Raw genomic sequence first — 11,258 nt, 5'->3', positions numbered from 1 at the left:
GAAAAGAAAAGTGAACCAGACCGCAGGGAGGAGTCAGAGGATGAACAGATTTTTTTAAGAGATGAAGAGATAAAGCAGTGTTGCAGCAACATCCAGAAAACAATGAAAAAACATGCAAGATAATTGAGATGGGTCATTGAAGATGTAGGCTTTCTGATAATGTATAAATAAACGACTTTTACCCCCGCACCCATATAAATCAATCAATCACATTTATTTATAAAGCCCTTTTTACATTAGCCGATGTCACAAAGTGCTGTACAGAAACCCAGCCTAAAATCCCAAACAGCAAGCAATGCAGAAGCACGGTGGCTAGGAAAAACTCCCTAAAAAGGAAGGAACCTAGGAAGAAACCTAGAGAGGAACCAGGATCTGAGGGGTGGCCAGTCCTCTTCTGGCTGTGCCGGGTAGAGATTATAACAGTACCTTGGCAAGATGCTCAAACGTTCATAGATGACCAGCAGGGTCAAATAATACTAATCACAGTGGTTGTAGAGGGTGAAACAGGTCAGCACCTCAGGAGTAAATGTCAGTTGGCTTTTCATAGCCGATCATTCAGAGTTAGAGACAGCAGGTGCGGTAGAGAGAGAGTTGAAAACAGCAGATTTGGGACAAGGTAGCACGTCCGGTGAACAGGTCAGGGTTCCATAGCCGCAGGCAGAACAGTTGAAACTGGAGCAGCAGCACTACCAGGTGGACTGGGGACAGCAAGGAGTCATCATGCCAGGTAGTCCTGAGGCATGGTCCTAGGGCTCAGGTCCTCTGAGAGAAGAGAGAATGAGAGAGAATTAAAGGGAGCATACTTAAATTCACACTGGACACCGGATAAAACAGGAGAAATACTCCAGATATAACAGACTGACCCTAGCCCCCCGACACAAACTATTGCAGCATAAATGAATCATTGTTTTTGTTTCCTCAGGGCAATGCTGTGCCATAAAGGTAGGCTAAAACACAAAGGAAAATCAGAAACAGAACATGTATTAAGTGAAATATAGTAGAGCACTCTTTTCCAAAGAAAATACAAGTTGGGCATAACCTGGGTATTTCACTGCCTATCCAACCAGATTCTGGGATCCATTCTTCTTCGCTGTCACTGTCCTCAAGCTGATTGTCCTTACTATCAGAGGGTATGATCCAACTGCTCCATTAGGCTCCCTTTGCTCATAGAATGTCCCTGTGTGAGTCTGTACGGGCGTTGCAGCGATGAGACAAGACTGTAACAACTCATGGTATCCAATTGGATACCATGAAAAAGGGGTAAAAAAAGAAGAAATGTTTCTTACCATGTGCTCACATGTTTTTGTTGTTTCCTGGAAGAAGTTCCCTGCCCAAATTGATACACCATACCAACCTCTGCACCTCATTGGATTGTTGAATTTAAAAGAATTCACATGGGAGGTTGTAGGGGCAAAACGGCTTTCTGCTGCCTGACTATGTGCAGTAGAGGGTTAACAGGAGAGGGAATATTCATTAAGGATATCACATCCTTTTTCAGGTTTTCTACATCTGTCACCTACTACAATTGCACACTAAAAGATATAAGGTAGACTTTTACATTCAGGTGGTTTTCGCTTTATGTTTGTAATGTGCGTTGTAATGTTCTCGGTCCGTGACAACTCCCCTTTGGTGATAGTAAAAGTCACTTCAGTTCAGTTGAATGAACAGCCCGCTGTTGAACGTCACAGCACTAAACAATCCACCTTCTAAAGCCAGCGGTCCCACTGGACCAGAACAAAGACCCAGCAACATGTCTCAATGATATCGTAGATGGGTTTTATTATGGAGCAGTGGTGATCAGGGACATGCTGTATAGGAGACAGAGTATCTGAAGAAGAGGCGGCTGGAGGTACTGCAGAGGTGTGAGATGAGATGCATTCGTCTATTTGCCCTTGCATTTCCGCGGCAGGGGCAGACAAAGCTCCTGTGATAAACAAACTAATGACATTTTTATTAAATTATTTAAATGAATGAGTAAATAAGAGAAACACAGCTCACCTGTAGGCGCGGCGAGGCGCTAGCGGAGCGTGCAGCTAGCGTAACCGTGTACGGGTTGTAGCCTTGGAACAGCGCCTTCCGCTGGTTGGGCTGTGAGAGGACCTGCACCCTCTCACTGGCTACTGCCTTCCTCACTGGCCCAGGCACTGGCCAGATGACTGGACGGTCCTGGGCATACTGGGGGTGGACAGACTTAGGGACTGGGAGAGGGGAGGTGGGATGGGGAGGAGGAAGGAGACGGAGAGAGTAATGGAAAAAGAGAGCGTGTGTGCGAGACAGGTAGATAGAGTAGCAACAATTTTCAGTCTAAAAATGAACACATTTACTTTGCAATGTAGTTGGATGGCCGTTATTAAACGTTACTGTCTGAGGTAAATACGAGGTATCTTAAGTGTCTTACTGGCAAGGAGCTGTAGTCGGGAGGAGGTTGCAGCTGGGTGGGGGGGTGCCAGTGAGGTCTTGGATGAATGGGGCGAATAGAGACCCTGCCTCCGCTTGGGACAGGCCAACTGGCAGACCCTAGGACTGGCTACTGCAGTCTGCACCGCTGTGCTCAGCTAGAGAGAGAGAGAGACACACACACACAAAGAGAGGAAACAAGAGAGATAGCTAGATATGGAGAGACAGATAGAGAGGATTATACATTGAGGTGTGTGTGTGTGTGGTGCTCACGGAGGCCAGTAGGGGGCGGTCATATTCCCAGCCTGCGGTGGGGAGGCGGGGCAAAGCCAGAGAACACACTCTATTGGATGGATAGGCACTCAGAGCTGCTACACTGACCTCCCATTGGGGAGATGATCTGGAGAGGGAGGAGAGTCATCATGCATTATACACATCATTAACATACTGTACAACGTTATGAAGTGTTACCTGCTCTGTTCGAACCCAGAATGAAGCTGCTTCCTACCACACAGCTGGGACCAGTGGGGCGTCAACTCTACAAGAAAAACAGTAACATTAAAAAGGTCATTATGAAGTCAATTATCCACAACACAAACATAGAGACAGAAAGAGAGAGTGAAAAAGGGATAGGGACAGAAAGAGAATGGGGTGATCTTACCAAACGTGGTGGTGGAGCCATTTCTTTCAGGTGGGAGTTCATCTAGCCAGTAGACTGACCGTCTGGAAGGAAAAGAATCAGTCAGTCTGTCAGTGTGTGTGTGTGTGTGTGTTTGTTTGTGTGGCAGTACCGGTCAGGGAATCGGAGCAGGTTGGGTTTGGGCTGAGCGAGTTGCACCATCCGGGAAGTCATGGATACTTGAGCTGCTGAACCTTAACAAAAAGATGGCTGTTTATTGCACAGGAGGTTGATGGCACCTTAATTGGGGATGACGGGCTCGTGGTAATGGCTGGAGCGGCATAGGTGGAATGGTATCAAATACATCAAATATGGGTTCCATGTGTTAGATGCCATTCCATTAGCTCCTTTCCAGACATTATGATGTGCCGTGCTCCCCTCAGCAGCCTCCACTGGTTGATTGTATTTTCCTTTAAATGTCTCTGAACACAGCACATTTTCTTCAATGGGAGACAAGTACAAAGTCAAAGGGATAACAATAACACCTCATTATGACATGTAAATAGGCTAACAATGGCATAAACATGACATAAGAGCTGTCATGACCACTAGTAAGAAAATATTTTCAACTTTCTCTCAAATATGCTGTCAACTATGCACTGGATGCCAAGTTGCTATAACGACTTTATTTACTACTACAGTAGGAATAATTCACCTTGAACAATGATACTATAGGCTAGTGAGTCAGTTCATGAGTACACAGTATTAATCAGATACGTTTTTATAAAGTAAACGCAATATCCACGATTAGCAGCCTAAAATATTTGCACACATCACGTTATTTTATCACGTCGCCTACCTGCCGCTGCCACGCGATCAACTTGGGGTGTATTCGTAAAATCGCTCTGGAGTGCCAGAGTGCGCGTTCGTAAATTTCGAGAAATGTCAGATTGTCCATTCGTAAATTCAGAGCGCACAGTTGACACTCTGGCGGAGGAGTAGGGTTGATCCGAGCGTTCTGACCTCACAACGGCAGTCGAGCACCCAAGCGAACTGGCTAAAGTTGGCTAGCTTGCTAGCTACTTCCAGACATAAATGAGAGAACACCTCACTCTGACCATTTTACTCGCCCAAGCAGAGCAGGCTAGGCTCATGTCATCTAGAGAGTTGGTGACTGTAACTGCTGCTGGCAACAATTTAAGAACTTTTTTGCTAGTTATTCTGCGCTCTGATACACTCAGACTAGAGTGCGCTGAAATCTGAGTAGGGGTGCGTTTGTAAATGCACTCTGGCTATCTACTCCAATTTCAGAGCACTCTCGTTTGTGCCAGCGCACTGAATAACTGATGAATTTACGAACGCGCAACACCCATTGAATATTACCGGTTGGTAGACGTTGGCAAAAAAAACTATGAAATTGTTGCCAGTAGCAGTTAGTCACAAACGCTCGAGATGACATCTAAAAAACGTAATTTGCTCTGCTATGGCGAGTGAGGTGTTCTTTCATGTGTCTGGAAGTAGCTAGCAATCTAGCCAACTTTAGCCTGTTAGTAGTCAAGCACCCAAGCTAGCCAAAGCGTCCAGCGTGAGCTCTGGACACTCCGAGAGCGAAACAAATTTATGAACGCCCAGAACGCAGTCTGAGCGCCCACTGGCACTCCAGATTGAATTTACAACCAGACCCTAACTAGCCAAAGTGAATTTATGAACGCACCCTTGATGTTTATCCTTGTTTGCGCTGATACTGACCCCTGGTGGTTGCTATGGTGACGCCAGCGTCAATATCATCCGTCATGTCACGCAGAGTGATGTGAAAGCCTTTCATAATGAGGACATTATTGAACGCACATGCTGGTATTTTTTCGATTTCTCTTGCAATTTCAATTTAAACACTAGCATACCAATTAGAACGAAGCAATGATATTTGTATGGACAATGGAAAGTAGTAAATATATTTATCTGAACAACCCTTATCCCTTCCCTCTACCTGTGTATATGCGGTTAGACATAAGTTTTTTAAAAACAAAATCACACTTTATTTTCAGAGAACACGAGAAAACCTTACAAACAGCACCACAGTAACAAACCTACCTATTATTCTTTAGCTTTCATGATCAAAGTCCAAAAAACATTCACACTTTAACACACAACTACACTGAGTGCACAAACACTGGGAACACCTGCTCTTCCCATTACATTCCGACTAGGCTAAAGCTATGATCCCTTATTGATGTCACCTGTGTCTATGAAGTGGAGGAGACATGTTAAAGGAGGATTTTTAAGCCTTGAGACAATTCAGACATGGATTGTGTATATGTGCCATTCAGAGGGTGAATGGGCAAGACAAAATATTTAAATGCCTTTGAACAGGATATGGTAGTAGGCACTCTGGTTTGAGTGTGTCAAGAACTGCAATGCTTTTCTGTGTGTATCAAGAATGGTCCACCACTCAAAGGACATCCAGCCAACTTGGGAAGTGTGGGAAGCATTGGAGTCAACATGGGCCAGTATCCCCGGCGAACTGAGGCTGTACAGAGGGCAAAATGGGGTGCAACTCAATATCAGGAAGGTGTTCCTAATATTTTGTACACTCAGGGTATAATACCAGCATTCATTCATATAAGTACTGAAAAAGCTTTCAAGCACACATTTCTATAATAGCTTTCCACTATAGCGATGTAGCGTTCTACTGTATAGCACTATTGGATGAAACTCCCACCCTGGTACAGCTAGCTAATCAATGTGCCAGACGGATGATCGATAACACTCTATTGACATACAGTAACCTGCTCTGTTACAGCATTTTCCTTTGGCCATATAATACAGTAACCATTGTGGTTTCCACCAGAACCATGTTGACGCGCTAAGAATAACATCACACAGTTCCACAGCAGCCCTGTCAGCATCTCCGCAGACGACAGCACCTTCTGTATTAGTATCACAAATAGCCGTGTCCCACTCTATTGCCTATATAGTGCACTACTTTTGATCAGAGTGCACTACATAGGGAATAGGGTGCCAGTTGGGATGCAACTAATGAGTGGAGAAGGGTCAGAGGGTCTGTACTATGACAGGGTAGAGCAGAGACAGGTGTTCAGCTCCTCTGATAGGTAGTTTGTGCTTGGTGTAGTAGTGAATGACCTCTGGTACAGAGGAGAATGGAGGACTGTTCTCTCCCAGGACGTAACGACTCTCTGAACTCCGAGTGAACTTCATATGCATGAAGCCCTGACAACTCCTGAAAGACAGAGGAGAGAGAAAAAGAGAGAGCAGCGTTATAAAATCCTTAACACCTTATTAGGGCCTAGATAAATATGGAAAACCCATGGAAAACACATTTACGATGATGTGATTGGTATAATGTAGAACATCAGGAAGGCTTCCTGAGTGGTCCAGTGGTCTAAGGCACTAGAGATCCTGGGTCGAGTCCAGGCTCTGTCGCAGCCGGCCGCAACCGGGAGACCCATGGGGCGGCGCACAATTGGCCCAGCATCGTCCGTTTTCGGGGAGGGTTTGGTCGGCAGGGATGTTCTTGTCCCATCGCGCACTAGTGACTCCTGTGGCGGGCTGGGTGCAGTGCACGCTGAAACGCCAGGTGTTTCCTCCGACACATTGGTGCGGCTGGCTTCCAGGTTAAGCGGGTGTTGTGTCAAGAAGCAGTGCGGCTTGGCTGGGTTTCGGGGGACGCACAGCTCTCGACCTTCGCCTCTACCGAGTCCGTATGGGAGTTGCAGCGATGGGACAAGACTAACTACCAATTGGATACCACAAAATTGTGGAGAAAAACAAACTAACCAAAAAGATAACACCAGGAGAATGAGAGAGGGAGAGTGTGTAAAGGTACCTGAGGGAGAGAGAGTAGTCTTGTGGGCAGGTCTGGCTCTTCCTCACCAGGTAGGAACTCTCTTTGCACAACGTCAGTAGAGTCTCTGCCTCCGCACGACTCACAGCACCGTGGTACCACCTGCAAGGGGGACATATTACTGTGTGACGCATAGCAAGGGACACAAAATTGTGACACACGGCCAGGGGGAGCTTCTTAAATTATACTGAGAGTCAGTGGTTGAGGGGAGGAACTTACACCTGTCTCTCCAGGGGCAGGCAGGGGTCCACTCTCTCACCCAGGATAGGGGGGGTGTCACCAGGCCTCCGAAGGCTGGCTGGGGCTGTGGGGCTGGTCCTGGGTAGTTTGGCCTGGTCTGACTGGGCTAACGACTTCTCCCACTCTGCCCCCTCAAACTTCACTACAAATGGAGAGTTTTATTAGCCAACTACTTAAATACCTGGGCAACAGGTAGTGGTTAAGAGAGTTGAGCCAGTTACCGAAATGTCGCTGGTTCGAATCCCGAGCAGACTAGGTGAAAAATGTGCCCTTGAGCAAGGCACTGAACCCTGATTGCTCCTGTAAATTGCTCTGGATAAGAGCGTCGGCTAAATGAATAAAATGTCAAACTGCAGCATCTACTGAGTGCCTCCTACAACAGAATAGATCAGAGCACTGGTCTACTTGCTAGAGCTTTAGAGATGTATTTTAGAGCCCAACAATTCAGTGATGCTTTCCTCTATTAGATATCTACCTGCTAGAGCTTTGGAGATGTTGTCCTTCTTCCATTCCCAGGGCTGGTCGTACTCCTCTGCTGGTCTCTCATCGTCCTGGGGCAGCCTGCTCTCTCTGACCTCAATCTGGAAGAGGAGGAGGAGGAGAGGATGTAGGAGGATGATGAAATCAAAACAGAGAAGAAGAAGATTGTTACCTGTTTGTCCCTGAGGAACTCTCTCCCCTGCTGCTGCGGTGGCGCCCCCCGGTGGCGATGTCGAGTCCTCTCATCGTAGGGGTCATCATAGAGTTGATCTCCAATCCCAACCACAACCCTTTCACTGCCCACTCCTGGCTGGCCCCGCTCTGGGCCCTGCTGGAGCTCTACACACACAATCAATTCATTAACTGTGAGTCTATGCATCTCAGTAGTACGTCAGTCATTTTAGACAGCCAGGCGTGAAGTCCAATGTGTGGGTGTGTAGGCAACAGCTAAAAGGAACCAACCTGTGATGACCCTCTGGGCTTCAAAGGGTTCCATGTAGCTGCTGCTGTCCCCTGGACGGAGACTGAGACCTAGGATAGGGTTAGGGCTGAAGGCTACCAGGGTAGGACTGGTGATGGGGCTGAGGCCCAAGATAAGGTGTGGGCTAGGGTTAGGCTCCCAATCTGCTCTAAGCCGTGGAACTGGTCTGGCATCAAACGGGTCCGAGTAGTCAGTGTCGGAGTTCCCTACTGCTGCAGGAGCAGAGGGAAGCACCTGGAGAGAGTGATGGACGGTGGGTGGGTTAGAGAGGAAAAAGGGTAAAAAGAATTTAAAAAAATACTAAAGAGTCAAAGCCATAATGAGGAGAATCATGTGGATACAAAGAACATGAAAGAGGGAGATCAACAATAAAAACAACAACTGTCAAGCCATACCGGTTCTTGGTGGATGGTGACGGGGCTCAGGGGGATCTTACTGCGACTGAACTCCTGAGAATCCACCTTGATCAGCCTGTGTTTGGGAGACACCACCTTCACCTGGAACACATTATAACAACCTTTAAAGACCTGTAATAACATGGTCATAACACCTGTAAAGCCATGTGTTTGATACTGTTAGATCCACCCCATTCCAGCAATTACATTGAGCCAGTCCTCCTATATCTCTGCCAACCAGCCCCCTCTGCTGTAATAACAGCAGAAGATATAACATTTCCCACCTCTGCATCGTTGGGAAGGACAGAAGCGAAGGCGGGAAATGCATGCAGGCTTACTGTCCCCCTGCAGCCACCGTAGCAGCCATTTTGTGGTTTCTCTGCGCTCTGGTAGGGGTCTTCAAAGTCCAGGTCTTTCTGGGCTCTGTAGGCCCTCAGGATCTCACTCTCTGTGTAGTCAGGACGCGGAAGCTGGGGGGCGTCACGACGGCTGCCGAAGTTCAGGTAGTCCTTTAACCACTTTGCCATGGGTCTGAGGGAAGGAGAATAAAGCAGAAGATTACATCATATCTAACTAACACTTCCAATAATGTGCTTACTGTGACAATGGAATCAGTAAAAACAATACACACTGGCATTCAGTGGACGCGTATCAGGCTGGGTGTGTGAGGGAATAAAACACTGGGTCTGGCAGTCAGTCATTGGACAATGTAAGTGATCAGGGTAGGTCAGACAATTTATCTAAGAGGAATATTAACGTTCTAATGTAACTAATTACATAACTTGCTTGGTATGGGTGCAGTGGACATGAAAGGAGGAAAGACTGGCATGATAGACCTGAGCAGGAAAAACTCTGGACCCTAGTTGTTTAAAGGCCCATATATATATAACATATTGAGCAAAATAAATGACTTTTTCAATCACACTAGCTAACGTTACCTATGTAACCTTTGCTTTGTGACAGGAGGATCGGAGCTAGATAAAGCTAGGTAGCCGAACTGGAATGCATTCATCAAACTAACGTTTGAGAGAGTAGCAACTGTTAGCTGGCTAGATATTGTACTGTATTTCCAGATAATTTTATTTACAAGGCTATATGTCGTTTGAACCTGGAAAGCGACAGACAAGCTAGTCAGTCATGGATCTAACGTTACCTACTACGAATGTTTGGCTATTGTCTGGCTAGCTATAATCAGCTGATGTTAGCTAGCTAACATTATTACTAACGTTAGTAATGTTTGGTGCAACATTGAAGACATAACGTTAACTAGCTAACGTTAGCTATGCAGCTTATATTTGCATAATAAAAAACGATACACTGTCAATACTTACGTTTTGATGGAAATCGGGGCCGTTAGCCAATGACGTATTTAATTGTGTGTCCACCCCCCATGAATTCACAGAAATGTCATTGTAGCTAGCTAACGTTAGCTAGTTAACTTCCCTCGTCTTGAGCTGAATAAAACAAGTTTGCCTGCCACGAACGTAAATTAACTACACTACGTCAGTCAGTCCGTTTAAAACAAAGATTAAATGCATTTTGTAGGATAGTATTTCAGTTAACAAGCTAGCTAGCTAGCTAGTTGGCTAACGTTACAATTTCTATCTAGCTAACTAATTCGACTATTTTAGCCAGAAATGGTTAGCTCACCAAGCTACAAAAACAACGGTTAGCTAGCTACAAGAAAGTATTCTTCTGTGGGGTTTAACGGCGGTTGGCATCCAATATTAATGGCCCATTACCGCCACCAAATGGACTGGAGTATAAATTCATTATACTTCGTAATACAAAAAAAGTCTTGCCAACCAACCCTTCACTCATTAAAAACCCACCACTCCATTCCACTATTTTGAACCTATCTGATCCTATACCAGGCAGATGGTCTGGGAGGACGCCACACTACCGTTCAACACACCCTCTTCTGCTTTAAAATCTTGTAAACCCAAGTATGTCTCTGCAGCTGCCACCACAACACCTATTTTCTGTGATTTTCCATTCCATTCCTGCAGGACAGTTGACAACCATAGCAATAAACACTAAAAAGCCAACCTTACTGAAGCACATTGCATTCGTAGGCCTATCACTCTGCACTGGCAAAATTCTACAACTCACCTGGAGCCTCTTAGGATCCCTTACCCTTGACGCATCTTCCTCTACTTTCTTCACTGCCTCAGCATACGACACATTCTGTACAACTCTGACCCTGGCAACTTCAACCTGCCTCTCTGACACTGGAGACTTCTGATCCCCAGTAACATGAGCACCCCTACAGTTAGCCCAATATTGGACTAAAGGAGCCTCACGTTACTCATTAGTACAAGGACCTTACATGTTCTGTTAAATTGGTGAATTGGCTCTGGAAGCCAAAACAGACAAATACTCCATCTAAATGTGAATCGATTCTCAATTGCAGTATTGTTCTAGAAACATAAATACTTCTACTTTCATATCACAAATGCAAAATATACACTTACTGTCCACTGTTTTACCAGTTAGATTATTATTTTTTGTCACATGCACAGGGTCGCATTTGTAATTGCAGGGTACAGTGAAATGCTCACTTTTGTGTCTGTAAGTATACAGACAAGGAGGCATACAAAGATATGTCAATTGGTGTTGGTATGTTGTGCAGATCACATTTACCATCCTCCTCCCTTACTTCTTCAACAAATATCCCATAGGCCTCTACATTATGGACACGGTATGTGTGTGAAAAGCATTATCAAAAGTTATTTTATATTCAGCATATTCTTATAGACTACATATTCTTACCTCTGTGGATTG

The 11,258-nt window shown here is 45.5% G+C and overlaps 2 protein-coding genes across 2 annotated transcripts; both read right to left on the bottom strand.

The window, feature by feature from the left end:
* Positions 1-195: 195 nt before the first annotated feature.
* LOC129840732 (testicular haploid expressed gene protein-like) lies at positions 196-4,946 on the bottom strand. The gene is made up of 7 exons (XM_055908859.1): positions 3,189-4,946; positions 3,059-3,120; positions 2,869-2,935; positions 2,671-2,797; positions 2,399-2,555; positions 1,999-2,198; positions 196-762 (listed from the first exon to the last, which is right to left on the bottom strand). Exons 1-7 carry the CDS (start codon positions 3,248-3,250, stop codon positions 754-756), a joined length of 684 nt encoding a protein of 227 aa, XP_055764834.1. The 5' UTR covers positions 3,251-4,946; the 3' UTR covers positions 196-753.
* A 91-nt stretch (positions 4,947-5,037) lies between these two features.
* Positions 5,038-10,191, bottom strand: LOC129840729 (SH2 domain-containing adapter protein F-like). The gene is made up of 9 exons (XM_055908856.1): positions 9,806-10,191; positions 8,759-9,005; positions 8,475-8,576; positions 8,061-8,313; positions 7,771-7,937; positions 7,594-7,699; positions 7,098-7,260; positions 6,861-6,980; positions 5,038-6,254 (listed from the first exon to the last, which is right to left on the bottom strand). The coding sequence occupies exons 2-9, from the start codon at positions 8,999-9,001 to the stop codon at positions 6,068-6,070; spliced, it is 1,341 nt and encodes a 446-aa protein (XP_055764831.1). The 5' UTR covers positions 9,002-9,005; positions 9,806-10,191; the 3' UTR covers positions 5,038-6,067.
* Positions 10,192-11,258: the final 1,067 nt, after the last annotated feature.

The sequence above is a fragment of the Salvelinus fontinalis genome, chromosome 41, assembly GCF_029448725.1.
Source record: "Salvelinus fontinalis isolate EN_2023a chromosome 41, ASM2944872v1, whole genome shotgun sequence".
NCBI classification, from domain to species: domain Eukaryota; kingdom Metazoa; phylum Chordata; class Actinopteri; order Salmoniformes; family Salmonidae; genus Salvelinus; species Salvelinus fontinalis.
Note: the sequence above shows the minus strand (reverse complement) of the source record. Positions and strands in the feature narration are given on the sequence as shown.

What these genes read in the sequence shown, in the direction of transcription:
- LOC129840729 (XM_055908856.1), bottom strand. Translation starts at nt 9,001, where the DNA reads ATGGCAAAGTGGTTAAAGGACTACCTGAACTTCGGCAGCCGTCGTGAC. An exon ending in TCCTTCCCAACGATGCAGAG is followed by an intron (nt 8,577 to 8,758) that starts GTGGGAAATGTT and finishes AATGTGTTCCAG; the next exon opens with GTGAAGGTGGTGTCTCCCAA. An exon ending in CTGCCCCTGGAGAGACAGGT is followed by an intron (nt 6,981 to 7,097) that starts GTAAGTTCCTCC and finishes TCCCCCTTGCAG; the next exon opens with GTGGTACCACGGTGCTGTGA.
- LOC129840732 (XM_055908859.1), bottom strand. Translation starts at nt 3,250, where the DNA reads ATGACTTCCCGGATGGTGCAACTCGCTCAGCCCAAACCCAACCTGCTC. An exon ending in CTGCTCCGATTCCCTGACCG is followed by an intron (nt 3,121 to 3,188) that starts GTACTGCCACAC and finishes TTTTCCTTCCAG; the next exon opens with ACGGTCAGTCTACTGGCTAG. An exon ending in ACCGCCCCCTACTGGCCTCC is followed by an intron (nt 2,556 to 2,670) that starts GTGAGCACCACA and finishes CTCTCTCTCTAG; the next exon opens with CTGAGCACAGCGGTGCAGAC.